The 22999-nt window shown below is 36.2% G+C and overlaps 1 protein-coding gene across 2 annotated transcripts in view; it reads left to right on the top strand.

The window, feature by feature from the left end:
• LOC150110177 (iroquois-class homeodomain protein IRX-4-like) overlaps positions 1–22999 on the top strand; it is a 69968-nt gene that overhangs the window by 29327 nt on the left and 17642 nt on the right. For both annotated transcript variants that reach the window (XM_090391884.1, XM_090391893.1), the window contains exons 3-5: positions 2024–2142; positions 7984–8345; positions 10461–11375. In XM_090391884.1, the coding sequence (XP_090248010.1) occupies positions 2024–2142; positions 7984–8345; positions 10461–11375 (1396 nt within the window). The remainder of the gene's footprint in view (positions 1–2023; positions 2143–7983; positions 8346–10460; positions 11376–22999) is intronic.

Genomic DNA, 22999 nt, shown 5'->3' with positions numbered 1-22999 from the left:
GACGTTTTTTTTTTTTTTTTTTTTTTGATATAAACGTTACATCTCATGTAGCAACTGTCATTGCTACAAAAAAAGTTCAAATCTACTCTAAGCTGGAAGAGTTGAGTTCGAGCACGTGTGCTCAAGTAGACGCAGAAGTTGGATTATTGCAATCTGATAGGTTAATACTAAGGTTTACATTCAAATATCTAGGACTGATCATAATTTCCGTGGATGGCAGTATATTTTTTTTCCTTTATTTTCTCACTCTCGTAGTAACATTGATGTAAGATATCTTCGAACATTCGCATACATCACTTTTGTGAACTTGTCGTCGTGAGGGTCTACAGAGGATAACCCTACAGATGTGGCATCGGATCTCTCATAAGTGATCTGGAGTGTTCTTCTATAGGTTGATGTATGGTTGATTCCGGTGCTTCACAATATATTCGCATTTCAGTCACATGAAAGGCGCTAAACACCTGAACACTTTAGAAATGTTTCGAATTCACTGATGGAATCAAGAGTCATACTGTATTTTTGTATGACTGCAACAAACTAAATATATAAACATATATGCATATGTTATACAATAAATTCATTGAGAGAAATAAACAGATTAGGCAAACCTTCTAGAGAAACACGAGTATTTGATAAATAAATTTTCATTAATGTAACAATTCTGTTTCGAACCATTGCGCATGCGTGAGTGTGTACATTAAGAGAATTATCGTTTTCTATTGTAACGACGTAAAGGAAGTTGCGAAGTTATTACGAACTTCAGTTTCATCGTAAATGTCTGTCTGTTTTGGTTTTACTGAAGCTATTACTCTCTCTCTTTCTCTCTCTCTCTCTCTCTCTCTCTCTCACACACACACACACACACACACACCAAATATAGAGACAAGTTACATTAGCGTCATTTTGATCTACAATCATCGCGAGGTGAATAATATCTGCGAGAATTTTAAACACTGGGAGGACGCAGGCGCTAACAGGTAACGCCGTATTCCCAAGACACACCCTCCAACACAGCTTTATGCAGGAAAAATAGCTCTTTTCTCTGGCGGGGTGTTTTCTCACTTACTCCTAATCGCAGCCATAATGGATTTTCAGCTCCCACTGAACTCCCGCGAGAAGGAAAGCTAAATGATGTTCGTCAGCCCTAACGGAATCATCCCTTGTACGGAGACTGCCACCGTCATAGTGAGCAGTGTAGAAAATGTCGTATGCTTTACTGAGACTTTGGTTAGAAGCATGATCGCATTCCGTTTTCTTTGATCGAACTTCTTTAAGAAAATAAAAAAAGAATAAAAATGTTCATGTGATCATCCGAAAAGAGTATTTCATCGTGTTAGAAAGAAGGATATTATGGATCCATCCATGTTTTATAGCTAAATATTGAGAGAAACTTTAAAAAGTTTCGAAAATTTGCCAGAGAGCTTATGAGATTGTAACTTCGTCATCGGAGTTGCCTTAGTTTGCACTACTTAAAGAACTCTGCTAGGGGGCCTGTGCGTTCGCCTCTTATTAGTACTTAAATTAAGTTTCTCTGTCCTGACAGCTGTTTCGACTGTTGGTTCTCATCAGAGACCAGACAGAAACCAAAAGGAACAAACTCTCTCTCTCTCTCTCTCTCTCTCTCAAAGGTACACAATTTGTCTGTGTTCTTAAACACAGGAAAAATCTACAATTAGCGCACGCACACACACACACACACACACACACACACACACACACACACACACACACACACACACACACACACACACACACACACACACACACAGAGAGAGAGAAACCATTTTTGTTTGTTCTGTGGATAGCTGTTTTGTTTTGTTTAGTAGTATCTGTCTCTCTGTAACAAACAAATCCGATAATTCAAATAGTTTATATGAATAAATAGATAATGAGTAGAGAGAGAGAAAGAGAGAGAGAGAGAGAGAGAGAGAGAGAGAGAGAGAGAGAGAGAGAGAGAGAGAGATTAAGTGTATATGATTGTCACATTCTAACTAACACATTCCATTTCTTTTGTGTATTTCAGACGGCTGCGTATGACCTGAAGGACACACGGACGTGGGGACCTCTTTCTCAGGCTGCAGCTGCGGCAGCATGTTATCCTTACGATCCCACGCTGGCAGCCTACGGATCTTACGGAGACAGGTAGGAGATTATCACCTACTGTAACGTTTACCATTAGGCTACGGGAAGTTTCTTATTGTTGCCAATTAAGTTTGCGCAGTAGCAAATTAGCCAGGTCTACACCCAGGATTGTTTCCGAATGACACGGAAGATTTCCCAAGCATTCAGCTCAAACACCCCGCACCGAATCTCCGTGTGTTTTACTGAATAATAATTCTCCAGATGGTTTTAACCCTCATTAGTTCTGAACAGTTGGTTAAGCAAACTGTGACGAATTCATAAATGGATTATTTTCTGTTTATTTCTTAGCAAAACAAGTAAACCCCAAGCGGCTTTTCGGCATCGCCAAATCCTGAATGGTGTTGAATATCAAATAAAGAACACAAAAAAGTACTTAGCTCCACTTTTAACTTCTTCACCTACGAACTGTTCGTTCATTTTTTTTTTTTTTGTTATCTCGTAGGGAAAAAAAAAAAAACTTCAATTGGTCATCATCATCAGATAGCTTCGACGTGGCTTCGAAAAGTCATGCACAGTATTCAATGAATTTCTTTTTGTTTTTTTCTATCAAATTATTTGATTTGATCTAATTAGAATTCTCTCTCTCTTAATACCAACCTCAGTTATAACCTCTCTGATTGTTACTCCTCAGCTATCCAACTTTGGCGTACGCGAGATCATTCCTGCGTGAACGTGCCCAACAATACAGAATTCGCATGTTAATTTATTGTTAATTTTTTTCATGTTAATTAATATTTGGTCTACTTTTCCCAGTCCATCTTGGCAGAGTGTATATTTATTTGTATGAATGAACGTACGAAGGTGAAAGACAATCAAAAACATCGATATCACAAATGCCTGCTTATTTGCTTAGATCTGATGAGCTGATTTTCTTTATCGTTTCCGATATGATTATTTATCATTAAACGTACATGTATATAGATATATGCTTTTTAAATGTTTATATCTACCATTTATGAGGCGTTCAACCCTCCCCCCCCCCCTCTATCGCGACTCAAATCCTGCGTTCCCGTTCAAAGACATTCCAGATGTTCTTTTGTCCGCCCTTCGTTCATTGGTCCTGTTCTCTTCAAATCAGCAAAACCCACTTCGTGCTCACACAATGAAGATATTCTGATACCCCTAAAATGTTATCGTTACCCTAAGAGAATGGAGCTGTATAAACAAGCACTAATGTTACTGTACATCAGCTTTGTGTTCATGGCACGCTCCACTGATTATCAAACACACAAATGAAGAAACTTTTAGTTTATTTTTCTTTCTTTTTTTTTTGGTTTGTCTTTGTTGTAAACATTATGTCTCTTGCTTAACAATAATTTTCCGCTCGTGCCAAAAGTGGAGTCATCGTTGTGGAACAATGATGATCATAACGTCCGCTTTGTTCTTTGTCTGCATATTCCAGCTGCTACTTCCTAGTTCTTATCAATACTTTTAATAACCAGTGTTGTAATAATAATAATAAATCGATGTACATAGCTATTTGAGTTTGCTCCGCGGGAGATTCTCTTTCTGATATGCAGCTTGTAATGGATACTTCATTGTCGTATTCCGAACGTACTTGTGATGTGTCCGCAAAATTTGCAGTCACTGGAGAAATAAAAAAAAAAGATTAGTTGAATGACATAAGAAATGATTAAGATGCTGAGAATTACATAAAGCATTCAGAACTTTCTTTTGATTCTAAAGACTAGCACAGATTGGGATACACGATTTTATGAGTCTATCTATTGCAATGGAATAAACAACCTCATGAGCTTTTATGAGACACGTATCTATTAATTAAAGAAATGTCAAGGGTCTATATATGGTCATCTAATACTTTTAATAGTGAAACCTCGCGAGCCTATCAAATAATAATAATCCCCGTATTTGTTTGATTGGTTATAGTAACCATAATTTTAGACATAACACTAAATACTTATACATCTTTTTCATGTGTTCTCCTAGTCCGTTTGCGAAATGAAAAACCAGAGTTTCCCGGAGGGAAAATCCTACCATTTTCGTATGAGACCGGTTAACTTAGCCTTCTTTGAATAGCCCTGATAAAGGTTCTTAGAGTCCTAGATGAGGAGAGTTGGATTTACGCATAAACTACACATGCTAAGCTTAGGATCTCAGCTTGTATATGGATTAACTAAAAGTAACCTAATAGAGGGGGGGGAAACCCTCTTAAAAGTTATAGCTTAGGGTAAGAAAAGCCTTAATTTCTGCCCTGAAGACTTATTCAAACCTAAGTGTTTCCAACCAAAACCGACTGATCTACGGAAGCATTTAGTTATTGTCACTAAATGTAAAGAATCTCACGCATCTGTTGGTGCTGGCTATTGAAGGGTCTTAAGTTAAAGCAACTAAAATAATTTTAACGATTTGTTGTTGTTGCTTACGACTGCATGGAGCTATGATTACCAGAAGACGAGTATGTTATGATTCTGACCTGCGTAGATTCCCCAACCGGCACCTATTTTGGAGTACCAAAGTTTTTACGGATAATAATGAAATAAAATAAAAAAATTATTGAAATATGCAGAATTTCAGAAAATAATTATGAAAAAAAGTGAAGCTAATAAATCAGAAATAATTTTTACGAACTCCTGAAAAATACTATCAACTGAAATCAGGGCCGGTTTTATCATTAGGCTATTCTGGCTTAAGGGCGCTAAGACTTCGGGTAGTATCAGTAGCAAGTTCAGAAAGGAGTTTCTCGAAATTAAAACTTACAAAAACTTACAAACGCTCTAGGATGGCGACTCACTGGTCTAGCAATAATATCTACAGGGCATGAAATTGCACCTACAATCAATCTAGATGAATTAATTCAAAACTTTGCCAAAGCAAAAGCCCGAAAGATTATTTCATCATAATTTTTGTATTTAAGATGTAATAATTTTCTTGCTATACAGACATTAGGAGTAATCATATATGTATACAAATGTATTGGCTTTGATTAATAAAATTTTTTTATATTCATAATGATATTATTGTTACAATTATCCAATGAAGGCATGAAATATTACTGCTATAGTTTTGTTAATATAAAACACACACACACACACACACACACACACACACACACACACACACACACACACACACACACACACACACACACACACACACACACACACACACACACACACACACACACACAGAGTTTGAAGCATTCATTAGCTACATTCTTAGTAAATTTGTTCTTTGACGAAGGTCTTTAATGAGAGACAGTCTTCAAAGAACAAATTAATGACGGGTGCATTCTGTTTTTTTTTTTTTTTTTTTTTTTTTGTTCTTCCGCATATTATATTTTGTCCAAATCACATAGACTAATACGTTATCTTAAAAGAAAATAAAAGGAAGGGTACATTATAATTACCTAGATACATTAAGGAAGTTTGGTAAGCGATTTTATCATCCACTGCTACGTATTTATTTATTTTTCCTCTTTGAAATGCTCAGTTAAAAGGGATCGGATGAAATAATTAAGGAAAATTTCTTGTGTTATAAAAAAGTACGCAAAAAAGACTAATAAGGAAATTAACTTTTGCAGCAATGGTTGGATTCGTGACTCTTTACATGGCATCATTAAAAGAGGGTGTAGTCGTGTTTTTAATTATCCCTGCACTACCTACAGACGGAAAAAGATGTTGAGAGTTACGTTATCGTATGATCAATAATACCTCGGTAAATGTGAGCAGATGACCCGATGGAGAAAATTAGGTTATACCATTAGGTGCTACTTATCAGCTTTCCTAGTGGCCAGTCGGCGTGTCGAAAGGGTGCCGCTTGTCCGACACACTTCCAGTGCTCGCTTATTTTATTTTATTACTGAGTTAGCAGTAAAGATTTTACTCTATATAATCTTAGAGTTTATTTAATCTCTCGGATTTTTCTTGCACTACGTGATATATAAAGGTGACATACAGCTTTAACACAGAACAGTAAGATACTGTTAAAGGAGGTCATTTTGGATAACAATTTCTATTCATCTCGTTCTCCGATTCTCCCTTATATCTGTCACTATTTTTTTTTTAAATGTTTCCATTCCTATAAAAACTACAGATTTCTTCTCGGCTGCATTCTTTGGCAAAATTTTCATAATCCGTTCAGACATCTCTTGGGTAACATTGAAAATGAATATAGTTAGTTTATGTGAGATAAACTTAAGAGAATTAAGTTTTATCTCACGTGCTATTCAAACTTTACACACATATTTCAAAATATATAATAAAAATACATGAAATGGATACCGATAGATTGTTCAGAAAAACAAACTGCTATAATCTATAACTGACTGGACAATCAATGTTCAATTCATTATTTCTTATGGAAGAATATGAGGTATCCCAGATAACTACATGTTTTGTGAAAAGTTTTTCACCTTGGGTATAATATATGTTAAAGATACCAAGCAATTTTATAACCTTGGTTTTAATCCTTTTTCCCAAGTAAGCAAACAGACAAACAAGTCACGTTTGCGCCTGAACGTAGTTCAAGACTTATGGTGGTGGTGCAACACCAAGGCAACTCGTGGTAAAGATGGATTAAGTTCTGATCGCTTTCCTTAGTATTTCCCATAAATGTAAAACACATCTCCTAGGAGATGTATGATGTTATACATTATGGGTGGGGGTCACTACCCTGACCGGATTCAACCTTTATTGAGGTCTCATCAGTGAGTAGGCAGATACTGAAATGCCAAGGTTTAAGTAATACAGAGCTTATCAATTTTACCTATGCAAGTTGACACAGGGTGCTTTGACTTTATTAATTAAGAATCTCCGGATGAGAGAAAGATGTGAAAAGTTTTTCACCTTGGATATAATATATGTTAAAGATACCAAAAAAGATACCAAGCAATGGTATCTTTAACATATATATTGCTTGGTATCTTTAACTACATGTTTTATTATGAACACAATGAATTACAGAAAACTTCTCTATTAAGTACGTCTCAACTATAGATTTATGCAATAGTTGAGAAGAGGAAGCATCATAGGAATCTGTATTTAAGTTTGGTAGATCTTAATGGGGCATATGTAAGGAAGCAAGAGAAAAATTAGTCAAAACGATACAGTTATATGGTGTAGATGGGACATTATACTGAGTAATATATACACTACTTGGAAAGAAGTCAATGGACACCATAATGAGAGGAACAAACCGCCATGGCACCCAGTTTAATAAGATGTAGAACTTGCTTTCGCTGCGATGACTGCAGCAATCCTATGAGACACACTTTCCACAAGTGAACAGTAGCGATCAAAGAGAATTTCGAACCATTCTTCCTGTAGGCATATAATGAGGTCCTGGATTGTTGTGAAGCGGACGTTCCTTGACCTCATCCGACGCTCCGGTTCATCCGACAAATGAAAAGGTTGAGATCATGGCTCTGTGGAGGCCAGTGAAGTGGAAGCTACACGTGTTTCCAAATTTAAGTCAGCATTAGGAATTGAAAGAAATAACAGGAAGATGGTTTAATGTAAAAGGAGGTGTAAAACAAGGAAGCCCATTATCTCCGTTCTTATTAACCAAACACAAATGTGTTTGGTTATTCCATACGAGATTAGAAGTGATAGTACTTTTATCAAAAGAACTGAATTACTGTTATCAAGAAGGGGAAAAAATATATCAATGAACAGGATCATAGAATTATATCTATTATTGCGAAACGAGATGACATCCAGCCATATGTAGTGAGGATGCCGTATTATTCGAGTTATTTGTTGTATTGTATCATATTAATAAGTTACTACAGATCGTAACTTATGTCTCTCTCTCTCTCTCTCTCTCTCTCGCCTTTTTTTTCCTGGACAGTATTTTAACTCTTTCTGTCATTTCTTTCTATAGATTCGATCCCGTGGACAGCGCAGCTCGAAGAAGAAATGCTACCAGGGAAACGACGAACACACTCAAGGCTTGGCTGAACGAGCACCGTAAGAACCCTTACCCTACCAAAGGCGAAAAGATCATGCTCGCTATCATCACCAAGATGACACTCACTCAAGTATCGACGTGGTTTGCGAATGCCAGAAGACGACTGAAAAAGGAAAATAAAATGACCTGGGAGCCGAGAAATAAAGTGGTTGACCCCTCGGAGGATGACGACGATGACGGTAAGATGGACGAGTTGTCTGTGGACGGAGAAGATGAAAGAGACAGTAAAGACGAAAAAGAGAACTTCGAAGTGCCTCTTGATGGACTGCACGAAGGTGAGAACCATTGCCGGAATATTTGTCGTGCATTTGGTTTTAAATGACGGTTTTCAATCTTAAAGAACATTTCTTGAGACTTAAGACTTGGTCGTTTAGCATATATTTTGTCATCTTGTAAATCGTGATCCCGTATTTATATAATGCACAGTTTTACGCTCTCTATACTACACGAAATTGTAACCAACTACGAGTTAAAAACACAAACTCAAACAAATACAACAAGCAAAGTTGTATCTGCCGTATTTACAGCTTTAAAAATAAATGAATAAATTAAAAAAAAAGTCACAAGATTGAGTACGAGCTTAATACTAAAGAAGCAAAGTTAACATTGATTTTTTCTTTTACTTGTTATGTTTATACGCTCGATCTACATAGCTCAGTTAGTAAGGATGATAATATTCAGTTGAAAAAAAAACATGGGTTCGAATCCAGTTTAGGACATGCAAAATCTTTATAATAACTTATCAAATGAAAGTGAATTTGCCTGGCAATACGGATGAGGAAAGGTTTATACTTAGAAACTTGAGTGTTTTTCATCTTGTCAAACACACACACACACACACACACACACGTGCATAAAAAAGAACTCCGAGTTAATATAACCAAGAAATTATCGATAAATAATTCATTTATCATAAATAATTGCAAAGTAAACAATTAATCACGAAAAATACTTAAAATTCTAGTCTTATTCATCTACACCAGTGCTTCCCAAACTGTGGGCCGCGGTTTTTTTGAGGGGAGAAAAGCCGTCAAATAATGAAAACGAATTTAAAATGTTTTAAGACTAAGTAGATTTTTTTTTATCTTAAAAGAAACGTATTTAACTTTTATGATTTATTATTTCATTTTTGTTCTTTTTTTATATTTTAATGGAAAAAAAATTACGCATTGGTGTTGGTTCACAAATTTTGCTTCTTGCGTATTTCGGCGATTAATGAATATTAGTAAATATATGCTTATTCATATAAGTTTCATTTCAAAGGTATTGATAAGAAGCACAAAAAAAAACTTACAAACGCAAAATCTTGAATATAAATTGTATTAAATATAAATACAATAAATATTATAATAATATATGCTTATATTACGATTTTTTTTTCGATGGGGACCGTGAAATATTTTAATTTTTCCAAAGGGGGCCTTTGGCATCCATAAGTTTGGGAAGCACTAATCTACACAATCCATTCGAAATCTTGAAGTGTGGATGATACGTAATTATGGACCTCTCACAATCAGGATACAAACGGTTGGATTAGTTTTGAGACAATGAAATTCAACATTTGGTCTTGTGTTTCTCAACTGCGTGCATTTGGAATTCAACTCAGACTGAAATCCTTCTCAGCTGGATTTCAGCTCAGACTGAAATCCAATAACCCTTCGATTTAAAAATATTTAAATTTATGCCATCATACTGGGGGTAGAGCTGAGCGAGAACTCCACTGGCTACATAAAGACTCATTTCGTTTTGAATGTTGCTGATCTTTTGTGGATAGAACTTCCGCTGTCCAACTGATTGCTCTTAGGTCCTAATCACATTGTGAGCGTGGATGTTTAGTCGTCCAGTACAAGACCGCCGTCCCACGGTTGTCTTACACTGAAGATCTCATAACAGAACTCACAGAGAGGCATGAAGTGACGAAAAACGTTCATGTTTGGTCTCCGGATCAGGGTTTCTGGATTGTCTAATCCTTATCTCACTCACGGTACTAAATATGTGACAAGTTTACGTCCTTTTGTGGATGGGTTAACATTTAAAAAAAAATTAAATTAATTAATAATTAAAAAAACAATCATTTTGGTATTTTGCTGTTTTCTGTTTCACTTTTTTTATTTTGGTTTGTGGTAAGAAATTTAAATATAAATTAATATCTAATTTAATTTAATAATAATAAAAATTTTTGAGAGATAAAATATTCACCACTAGAAAGAAAATATTTGCTTTTATTTTTTATAATCTTTACCTTTGATCTTTCACCGTGGTAGCCTCATAATTAATTAATACATCAGGTTTTAACTTCTGATGTATTAATTAAAAAAAAAACTTAATTAAAACCAGAAATAAAATCACTCTCCTTGCGACGTAATCCTATTTTTCCATTTCTTTATCAGGGAAGGTATTCAAGACAGAAGACACAGTCTGTGATAGAGCCGCCCAGCCACCAAACAGTGACATTCCCAGCGATACTCCACGCCTGCCCAAGACTTCTGAACACGGCAATAGCACAGACAACGGTTTGACTAATAGCCGGTTGAGTTCACCCTCAGACGAGACTTCGTACCCACTTCCGGTGTCTCAATCCCCGTATGGTAAGATGCCTCCCGAAAGTACGTCACTTGACCTCGGAGTGTCGACGGACAGAGAAATTGCAATCGGCAAGCCAAAGATATGGTCTCTGGCTCACACTGCGACTTCGGAAAGTCCCCCATCGATGATGAGGAGATCTCCGTTCACCATTCACCCACAGTCACTGTCTACCGAGGCCACTCTGATCAGGAGCAGAATCGGTTCCGCCGAACATTTTCTCTCCAGGCTGCCTCAGAACAACAGTTTCCGTGAAGTGCCGACCTCCGACCTGCGGTTCAGTGAAAGTTCTCCAGAATCGTCTTTGTCGTCGCCAACCCAATGGACCAGTGAGACTGCGGATATCAAATGTGATACTGTAAACAATGGCGCAAACTGTCGTCGGGAGCCTGTTTCGGAACTTCCGTCAGGTGTGGACTTTCAGGACGCTAAAGAATCATTTCAGGTCCCTCACATGAAACCATCCCTTCCTCCTTTGCATTTCGGGTTCAGGTCACTTCTATCCGGACAGGTTCCATCTGCAGGACCTCTCGGATCGGGAGACGACGTCACGTTCTCACCTCTTGCAACCCTTCACCAGCGTTCTTCTGCACCTTTTGATGTGTCTGCCTTTGAGTTGAAGCGATCGGCACTTTCACATTTGTCAAAGTATACAGCAGACTGTTCTACGTTGTTTTCGCAAGAGGGAATACACAAGTCTGCAGCCATCTACAAAGATCCAGGTAAGCACGCACTTCTATAAGCGTGAGTGTTTAAATTGATGTGGTACATCTGGTTATTGATTCTTTAATATGTCAACAGTGAAATTGCAGTCTTGTTTATTCTACATTGTACTGCTTAATTCAATAATTCAAATAATGAATATTATTTTTCAGGTCCCAAAATACACTAATAATAATTTATTATTATTCACAATACTTACAGACCCCCCTTAATGTCCACAATCTGCAACTCCCTTTAGCTTTCGTACCCATAATTTGAGAATAAAGTGGTTGGTCTTATGTATATTCTTCGTGTATAAATCGTGTATGTTCTCCTAGAGTTTTTTCCCCCTCTTGGGGGATGAAAAATCCTTGTCATAGGAAGGGAAAAAATGCCTCCACCTACTTATGCAACGTCCTGATAAAAATGTATTCATCTTCGCGTCTTAGAAGGGAGTCGAAATCGGGTCCTTTCAACCCTTGGGCTTCATCGAAACCGTCTGAGCTATGAAGGCTCTAAATATCCCCCCCTCCCCCCATTCATTAGGGACTGCTAAAGCACTGCAATACAGAATATAGTTCGAAAAGACGAATGAAATAAATAAAAAGAAAAGAAAATTGGGGTGGAAATGACTGTACTACACTACTTTTATGGTTTATATGTAATATAGCTGCTCGGTAAGGAACTACATTTATTTATTTATTTACTAGACGTTTATTTATTTCCCACCAGTGGACGTGCTCTGCTAGTATTATCAAAACACACTATGCTTTCGAACCCAAATGCAATTTATAAAATGTCAAATAAATGAAATATTTAGCTCTGACTCTTTTCTGTAATTTAATTTTGACTACAATTGCTATCCTTAGAGAGATCTGGTATGTTATAACTGAGAGAGCGAGAGAGAGAGAGAGAGAGAGAGAGAGAGACGACCTCTAGCCTTTCGTGATTGTTGACGACCAGATAGAACTGTATAAACCAAGTTCGTGGATAATTTTGTCTCTCTTTTGCGTGCTAGAACTTGGGATGACTACCTTTAAATTATGATAAACATCGCAATTTATACACTTAATGGTAGTGCCTAGAAATGTTTTTCATGGGAGAAAGATAAATTTTGATGATCGTTAGAGGCACAATGGTGTCTGTATGCAAAACGTATGTTCTCTGAAAAAAAAAAAAAAGTATTCTGCAAGACTAGTGATAAATGACCACGTACAACCAAACTTCATAGACTATCGGCTTGTTTAATCTTATAGTTAAGTGACAGTTGACGTGTTTGGGATCCCATAATTACTTCTATGAGGATCAAATGCATTTCACTGTCATGAGTAGATGTATGTTATATTATCTAAACGATTACACAGAATCTTTTATTACTTCATTGGCATGGATGTACAATACGTTGTAATATAGTAGTAAAGTATTTGATATCTGCATCATCTTATATTAAAGTTATATAGTCCATTTGCATATTTAACTCTGATACTTTTTTAAACACGAGAGTATGAAATTGATTTCAAACTGTATATGATGAAACTAAATATTTTGAAACTCATCAATAACTTATAAACGTATACCTTTATACGTTTATAAGTTTTGCTGTATTACTGGGTTATTTAAAAAAAAAACGCAAATTCTGAAGTTCTCATACATCGTTTATTAATAATTTTGTCACTGCAAGCATTTTGGCCTCTGAGGAGACCCAAAAAGTTCGAAACACTGGAGTCTGTGGAGCTTCTCCAAAATATTTAAAAAAAGACAAATATACTGACAGACTGATAAAGTCGCTTTTGGTCTCCAGCAGTCACACCGATCGGTTAAAATCACGTGGATAGTGTGAATACTGACCTACGAATAATGCAGTATTTAGGGACCTGATATATCGCACAATTCTTCTTTTTTTTTTTTCTTATTCCTTCCCTCCTTTTTTACTTTGCGATGTCGAGGATTTTCTAGTCATATAATACTGTCTCTTATTCATATAATCACCGCTACCGTCTCGAGGAGAAGGTGGTTGGCTCTATACTTCCCGGTATGTTCTATGTCTGTAGATGCGTGTGTTCACGGGCCGGTTTGCCTGTTTTCGGGGACGATAAACCCGAGAGTTTCCGTGTGAAAAAACCTTCCGTATGAGACCGGCTCAGTAGATAAAGGTTCCTCAAGTCATGGACGAGAATCGAACCCAGGTCTTTCCGACCAAAGGGCTTCATGTATACCGACTGAGCTAAGAAGGCTCGTATCTCACAATTAGTATATAAAAAACTAAAAAAAAAATATAGAAAAAAAAATAGAAAAACAGTGTGGGGATAATTCATTATCCCCACACACTTATTTTATATCATTCTCTTTGATTGTTTCAATACCTCAATACAAAACATGATAATTGTTTTTATTGAACTAAACAACCAACTTATTTTGATTAACAGCGAATACATTACAGACTCACGTTGGGGTTGTGAATATTACAAAAATAATATGAAAAAAATAAGCATAAAAATACAAAAAAGGAAAAAAAAGCCTTTGATTCACAGTTCATTATACGTAATTCTCCCCCCCCGTATTATTTTTATATGGAGTAATATAATTTATATTTGAGCTGTAAGTCAGCAATTAGAATTGAAGAAGGTACAGGAAGATGGTTTAAGGTAAAATCAGGTGTGCGACAAAGGTGCATATTACCTCCACTGTTATTCATTATCTATGTGGATCATTATGAAGGAAAGTAGTATTAAATCTGATATGAAAACTGATGATGTTAATCTCAGCTCTTTACTTTATGCAGATAATGTTATTACTTTAAACATATTGGGTGCAAGTCTCCGCATTTCGTTAAATAAACTGAATACCTGATGTAATAAATTGGTATCAAAATCAACAGTAAAAGTACAAAAGAGTTGAAAATGAAGAACCTATGAAAACAAGTAAAACATTTCAACAGTTCAGGCACAATTTTTAGTGAAGGTAGCAAATTAAATATGGAAATAGACAGAAGGAGAATTAGCAAAGCTGGTATGATAAGGCTCAATAAATTTATATGGAATAAGAGAGAAATTAGTCAAAACACTGAACTAGTTGTATGTAAGACAGTGTTCAAATCAGTTTTAACTTATGGATCTGAGGGTTAGGTTAGAAATAAAACACTTCATCAAAGACTAGAGACCATAGATATGACAGTTCTGAGGAAATATCAAATTCCGAATTAGTATTGTATTTGTCAACTGACTGAATAGATGTCATCAATGACAGTATCACATTAAAAACAAGGATATTGGGAAAGAACTTGAATTTAGCATTCAGGAATGTTTGAGAAGAGCTAATCTAAGAGACGGTACAGTCATATAAAGAAAAAAACTGGAGACGAAAAATTAGAAGAGGAGGTGTTGGATGCCAGGAAACACATCCAGAAAACGACAAAGAAGTAGATGGACTGCGGTAGTCAGAAGTTTCTTAGAACAACACCGAAATATAAGATGCCACAATATTGGAGTGCTAACAAATAATGGCTGGAGGAAATGGAGAGGAAATTGAGGAAAACTGTCGACAAGAAGTTAGTGATGATGTAAACTTTTCATGTAACACCTATCGTAGTATTCTGATGATGAAACTGTTATCGAGCGAAAGCTGTGTTGAGTTTTTGAATCATAATTTTTTCCTTTAAGTAAGCTTTAGGGTTATCTTGAAGCACATCTAAGCCATGGGTGTAAATTGTGTCTGTTAATCGCACGTGTTCTTCTGGTCGGTTTGCCTCCACGGAGGGATGAAAATCCTTAGTTTCTGTAAGAAAGACACCACAACCTCCGTTGAGACTGACTAACTCACTTTTACCTGACATAAAGCCTTTATAAAGTTTTTTTTTTTCGTCCTAGTGGCAATTCGAACCCACATCTTTCTAACCGAAAGACATCATCACTGTGGACTAAGCTACTGAGGCAGCTTCTTTGCTTTCTTGTAACTTCTTCCAGAGCGTTTACAGATTCTTAATTCAGGGCCAGGAACAGCGAAAAGTATCAACACAAAGATTTGTGTTAAAAACATGTTTCACAAAAGGTGTAAGCACCTTTTTAGATTCGTTTGATTATAGCAACTTCATTCTGACCGTAACCGAAGTTCCGAATACAGCGAGACAGTTTGCACTTCGAGTGGAAAGATCGCTCTCTCTCTCTCTCTCTCTCTCTCTCTTAGAATCCCGTAGGGGAGGCAAAGAACCCTTATATGGGAGTTTTCAACTAATGGCGACTTATCCAGTTTCACACAGTAGCGATAAGGTTTTTTTTTTCATCATAAAATTCGGGTTTTGTAGCTTCAAAACAAAGAAAAACTTAATGAGAACTCTCAGAAAAAGGGATATTCGTAACAGCGGAACAACAAACTGGGTCCTTTTTTTTTTTGTATTTATTTATTAAATCCCAATTTCATATTGTATTTGACAATTGATATGTCTAATAGAACTTCCTAAAAATGTAATATCTTCCTCATAATAGATCTACTCTTTCAGGCATTCCCGTTAACACATGTCTACAGACACACCCACTTTAAGTATGCATCCGAAGAATGGCAAACTGACGTATTAAAATCTCTGTTAATCCCTTCCCCCCCCCCCCCAAAAAAGGGAATTAAACTTATACTTGGTTTAAGAGAGGGATTTTCAAACTCAAGACTCTGTGTCATTTTTATCGCAAGTCTTTCTATTGCAAGACTCTGGGATAAATTGGCACGTCATTAAAAGAAAGAATGTTCGCCAACCAAGAAAGAGTGAAATGTAAGAATGGCATTTCAAGCAGCTACAGGCCACAGTCACTTGTAGAGGTAGTTTGGATTTTCTGCACCATAAAGAACCGCACAGTGTGCTCTCAGGAAGTGTTTCTTATGAATTATACTAACTGCACGTTTTAAAAGCAAACGACAAACAAACAAGATACGCATTTTGCTGTAAATCGTCAAGAAAAATCCAAGAATAGCAAAAAATCCATGGCAAATCTTTAGAGATAAAGCCGCTTTCCACGTAATTCCTGTATCCCTGTATGGTGAACTGAGAACATGCCACGGAACAGAACAAGATTCCCTAAAAGTTAATTTTTGTGTCATTTCATATTATAAGTTTATAATCTATTTTTCTTTGAAAAATGTATGATCACAGGCTTCATTTTCCTGAATATTTTAATTAAATAACTATAGTTTCCGCTTGATTGGATATTCTCTGATTTTTATCTTGTAATTCGATGGATTCTTTCTATCATCTACATAAGTGCGTGCGAGAATATGTTAATGACAATCTACTATAAGGAGATGCCACAATCGTTCTGGCACTGAGGTTACTGACTTTCCCTTGACATGTGACTTCCCATGCTACTGTGTGAGGGATACTGTTATTTATACTGACGTTATCAAAATATGCGTGAAACAAAACTCAGTGTCGAGACTAGTTGGGTTGTTCTGAATTACGGCCGAAGCAACTGAAGCAGTGTAGCCAAATGTCTGTCAATTATGTGTATTCTTTTTGTCTAGTTTGTCATTTTTGTCGAAAGAAAAACTCAAGTTTTCGGACGAAAATCTTGCCATCTCCTCGTGAGACCAGCTAGTTCAATCTTAGTTAACAAACTGATACGATGGAGAAAAGTCTGGAATGAAAATAAAATAGCATAAAGGGATTAGTCGTGGAGACTCTTGAAGCTCACACTGAAGGTATATTTTCAATAAATACAGCTTGATTCATATGATAGTTTAAGTGTACATTTTTAGTAACTTTGTATGAAAGATGGTGCCATTATCATGCGCTCTAACAAATTTAGGGATGATCTGATGGTGGCAAATAACGGGATTATAATACCACATTAGGAAATTACTAATCGGTAAAACAATCTCAAATGAATGGCATTGGGGGAATAAGGCTGAGATGCTCTGATGATCATCTTATCTACAAGATACAGAGCGTGCATATAATAAAAAGAGATGGACCATCTAAAAACTAATTGAACTAGTCATACTACAAAAGGAGAGGTGGGCGCTACATCCATTCCTTCAATCATTCGATGCTTGAAAAATATATTGTTTTATTTAATAGGAGAAAAACGTATGTAAACTTTAAAAAAAATTAAACACCTGGATACACTACTGTTTAATTATCTTACGCTTGCTTCAACTCACAGAAGAAGACCGTTACGGTTTCAATTCTTAATCTGAAAATAACTACCAAAAGAATTCACCTCTCGTAGCCTTTACACTCCGAATAATGGCATTGAGAGATTATCGCAAACCATTTGTTATCAATTGCTAATTCCTATTTCGAGTCTAGTCCAGTTTATAACTAACGACGCACATTCTCATTACTAATTATGTTTAATCTTTATTATTAAATTGCTAATCAGCATTGGTTCTCAGATTCTTCACATCGAAGTAATCATGGGGGTTTCCGAGATGATAAGGAGAATGGATAATCTCATTTGATTATCACTACAAGATTGGTCAAACAGTTAAGATTACGTGGTCATTGCATTCTGTCTGTTAATTGCAAGTATTCTATGTCCAGTTTCCTTGTTTTCCAGGATGTAAAACCCAAGTTTCTGAGAGGGGAGAATCCCCTCTCAGAATTACTGTAGCAATATATAAGTGCATATTTTACTATAGTGTAATCTCTTTCCCATATTAGAGACGCTTTCAAAACATTATTTGAATTGCAAATAGGAAATTTGAACCGTAAGGTATTCAATGAAAAGTAAACAGACTAAAGAATTTTTGAAGGTATTCTGCTCCCTAGTTTTGAGTTTATCATCACGCTTCATGGTTCCTTACTGTCTCAATTGCGTGTTAGCATGGTCAAGTAAGTATATATTCTACACAATGGGTACAAAGGAGAAAAAAGCATTCCTTCCTTCTTTCTTGATGTATGCGTGTGTGTGTATATAACAATATTCGTGTGTTGTGTGAAGAAAAGAGAAATTGGTGATGTGATCACGAGATAAAAGACTTTGTAATGGGAAATGAGAAAAAAAAAAGCAACTGCTTCCATAAGATATTTTTGTGGAGTTACAATCGAATGTTAAAATAATTCAAATAAATTGCTTCAGAAAATAACATTCTTTGGGGAGATATTATCATTCTCATCGCAAAGATTATATAACTCATTACTCTGGATACAGCTTAGATGATAGATTGGATTCCAGGAAACAAGATTGTTCTTGTTTCCTGGAATTATAACCGAGGCAATTCTGGCTATGAGGCAGTGTAATTGTGTTTGTTAATTGTGTGTTTCTTGTGGCCAGTTTATCTTTTTTTTTTTTTTTTTTTTCCCTACGAAGAAAAGCCCAAGTTTTCAAGTAGAAAATCCCTCCCACCACCGGGTGAGACCGGTTAACTGTACAACAGCATGATGATAGGAAAGTTAGTTCCTAAACTTCTGTGGAGAATCTGTCTTATGCAGGGGAAAAGGATGCGTTACAGCTTCTCTGAACAGCCACGTAACTCAAATCAAACCTTGTATAGCTCTTGAGGGCAACATACATGCCACAAGCGCTTGAATGGATTCTTTCAAGTTTTCAGTGTCATCTTCTATCGAGAGAAAAAAAAAAAGATCTATGAATGGTTTAGAAAACACTAAAGCAACTCTTAATTTTCACTAATGACTTGACACAATCCTACATATAATGTGTGGATTACATTGAGAATATCTTACATATAATCTTATGAAATATGTATGCGTTTTTTCCTGGCCAATAGGAGAAACTGTCTTCTTCATCTTGAATGAACTGACCAATCTAGATTCCTTCTCACCCCCCCCCCCCCAACTGCTAAAGCTGAACAATCAGAGAAAACTATTTCTGAAATAGCTCGCGTTTAGAAGCAGGGACTTTTCTTTCTCTCAATTTTACATAGCGGAAAGAACAATCGTATTATTATTCCATACTTCGATGTGGTAACAAAGTGAATAGAAGTTTGCTTATGGAACACTCATCAAACCGTTATGCTAATGAATATACTTCCCAAAATAATTCGCAGTAGGCTTTGAATATCATAGGCGGAGATTCCCATGTAAAGATTATTATTCACCACTAAATTGTTTAAATTAGTATGTACGTGTTTATTTATTTGCACTTGAAGTTTAATTTATTTGAACGTACAGTTATTAAAAACATCTAGTTAAAATAGTATACGTTTCCTCCCTATGACACTTCCACTCACACACACACACACACACACACGCACACACACACAAAAAAAAGGTTGTAAATCTATTGTATATTTAGTAACGTGAGAGGGTTAAGGAGAGGTGGTGTCACATCTGACGATAAAAATATTCAAAATGATCAGCAGAATATTTTATGTTTAAATAGCAGTTTATATGATATTTTATCTTCTTTAAAGAGAACTTTTCGCATCATCCTGAATTGCCTTACAGATAATGTTCGTGACCTTGTGGCTGGCCGTACCGTATACATAGGATAATAGCTAAGTTTTTTTTGTGTATTGAAGTTTTAAGCGTAAACTTGCTACAAGGTAAAAACTTAAGACATTACCGAACTGTATAAAAAGTTTTTTGTTTAGGATTTTTTTTATTTCATCTAAGGGTAAAGATCACATTTAAGGGTCGCCTTCTGGGGAACGTGCATGCAACTTTCATTAAAGGATTTCAATCTTTAAGAGGGGGGGGGGAGGTTAAGGCAATGAAGATTGAAATCTTCGACATCGCCGATTGCTGTCGAAGGTGCTTGCAAACGCACGAGAGGCGTCAACTAAACACATAACAAGAAAGTTTTTTTTTCTATTTTTTTTTTTTTTCTCTGTAACATCCAAGGCCGACGTACTTAAGAAAAACCTGTCTTTTCTTGTTTTTGTTCGCGTCCTAAGCTATGGGAAAGGGGGAAATTGCTTAAAACACTACATGCACATTTTCTGTCAAACTCTAATGGACCTTTGGTGTCATTAGTCAAGCGGCAAAGATTTATGTTTGGTTTAAGATATGCACCGTACACTAATTACAGCTTATAATTACAGAGCCGAGATATCTCACCCTAAGTCGGGGTTCGTAGCATTCGTCAGCGAAATGATAGTAAAGGCAATTACACTGGCCCTGTTTGCAGTCTCATTTCATATGCTCTGCTTTGTCATCTGTGAAAGGAAGGATATGTCGTTTTACCTACCACGCCCCCTTTTGGGCGGTGATAGCATCACCTAAATGGTGGTTAAGTTCCTTCGGAACGGTGGGGAGAAATTCGAGAACACATTAAGGTGCGCCTCTGCTGTTTCAACTTTAGGCATTCCGACTAGCCTTCCCCGTTGATCTGATATGTATCAGGGAAACTGTATATATCTAATTAAGGTTGTCTGGCTGTTCTCTTCGCATCCCCGCCTAATACAAGCCACGTGTTGAACAGCAATCCAGCTATATATCATTCGGGAGGTAGCGGACGGATTTGGATTCCCTCTCCCCCTCCCCCCTCCTCTCCACTTCCAGAAGGAAAAGTACGTGTCGATAGAAACAGTTCATAGGGGTGGGTGTTCCTTTTTGGTTGTCATGGTGATCTTACTTATCCCAAGTGATGGTACACTTACTGTGAAGGAATTCTGTCAGCGTTACAAGAAAATGATGTAACTGATTGATCCATTTTTGTAACCTGTACCGATATCAGGTTCGAAATATAAACAGAGTATTGGCAGATTTTTTTTCCAGTGACGTTTCTGTATTCCAACTGGAAATGTTTAGGTATGCAATATTTATTGTCGCAAGGCAGACAGACTCGTCCCAAATAATATATAAAATATCACGTTGTATTCAATAATATATAATATCATAAATATGATTTAATAAGTATCTTTTAAAAATATCTTCGAAATAAATTTCGCTATCATGTGCAGAGTTCTCTCATTAGATGAATCAAATTTTGATAATTCTGCTAGTGGAACTACTAACAATGAGAAGATATCTCTTTATCATTCATAATATTAATTCTCAAGGCGCTAAACTTATCGAGCAAATTTTTTAACCTCACTAAGACGTTAATCATTTTTGACTTTCATTAAATAGGATGGTTTGTTACATCTTTTCCACACTAGGACTACTTTGAGGTGGCGATAGCTAATCGGATTCATATAATTGTGATGGCTGTGCTCTTTCGGTTGATATGGAAACTCAATCACACGCTATAGACTAGGTATAAGTATTTCAAACAATTCCCACATCGTGAATCAGGAATTGGATTAAACCGAATTTGAGGAAAAGAGTGAATCTTAATCGCATTTTAGGAAGGAAGTGATTCATTGATCTTACAACTGTTTCTAACTAACTGGAACTCCTCAGAGATTAGACATCACGATCTCTTATCGAGAGTGAACATAGGATCTACATTTTTGATACAGCTACTGCAGGTATTTTAAGTACAGTGAAATCCTAAAAAGTCGCTCATAAAAAAAATACGACCCCTTTTCCAGAATCGAGAACAAACTCATGATAACAGAGGCTAAGCAATCTCATAACGCTACAATTCTTAGAAAATACGAATTCTTAGTGCTAGTTTATCAACCTAAATGATAAATGCAGGTAATGTTATCTTTCTCCATTGATATTATCATTATTACGAGATAGTTTGGTAATCAGAACTCGCGATAACTCAGGATGAAAGGTCTAGAGAATGGTTCTGTCCCCCTTAATTATAAAGCAGAGGAAATATTTGGGATCAACACTTTTCTATGTATGTAAGTTGACTTCATCCCCGATTCCCCAAGAAATTGTACGAACTTCCATCGATCCTAGAGTAACCTTCATCTGCAACCCGTGATCATTGTTATGATTAGTTTTGAAAAAAAAAAAAAGGAAAAAAAGCATAGACTTATAAGGTAGGATTCTCTACCCCCATTTTCAGTAGTTCTGTAAAGCCAGCTATAATGAAACAGTTCCTTAACAAATACACATTAGTTTAGTGGAACAACGCAAGTCTCTAAGGCACTTAATTGTTCGTTCGTTTTTTTCTTCTTCACTGAAACACAATCCTGTGTTTCCTAATTTAGCCCTATCATCTATATTTTGGTTTCCTTCCCAGGAGTTCTGATTCTCTTTCTATCGCCAACAATCCAAATTTGAAGGTTTTTCCTTACTCTGTTTTCAGCTCGTCATCATTTTGAATACTTTTTTGCATGTTGGTAGAATGCTGTGGACTCGTAAAGATATAATAAGGGAGCGGGAGACGCTTTAAACTCCTGGGTTTGCCCATAATAATAATAAACCTTTCGTAATAGAAAAATGAATATCTTGTTGGCCTTGTACTCGCCTTAATAACAGCCTGTCGGTAATGCCAAAGACTAGTTGTTTATATATTCCAGACAGGATTACTCCTCGTTTCTCATATAAATGTATCTCCTACTGGGCTCATACGTTAAACTCATTTCGACGTTCAGTTCAATTCTATTCCAGTCTGTCGCTCTTGCATATTTTCTGAAGTGTTACAGAGAGAGATTTGTGTCAAAACAAGGTGTTGGTTAACGAAGGTAAACAACATGGTTATGCCAAACCGCTTTCTTGGTATTTCTTAAATTACCGTATGATACGCTTGCGTATCTTTCTGTAGTTTAATTTAAAATGCGCACGTTCGTAATTTAAAATAATTATGTTTGAGAAGGGCGCATGTTCAAAGGATACTTTGTTTGCACGAGAAAA

Source organism: Typopeltis vanoorti, chromosome 1 (genome assembly GCF_054136105.1).
Source record: "Typopeltis vanoorti isolate ZY-2024b chromosome 1, IOZ_Tvanoo_1.0, whole genome shotgun sequence".
In the NCBI taxonomy this organism is placed as follows: Eukaryota; Metazoa; Arthropoda; class Arachnida; order Uropygi; family Thelyphonidae; genus Typopeltis; species Typopeltis vanoorti.
Note: the sequence above shows the minus strand (reverse complement) of the source record. Positions and strands in the feature narration are given on the sequence as shown.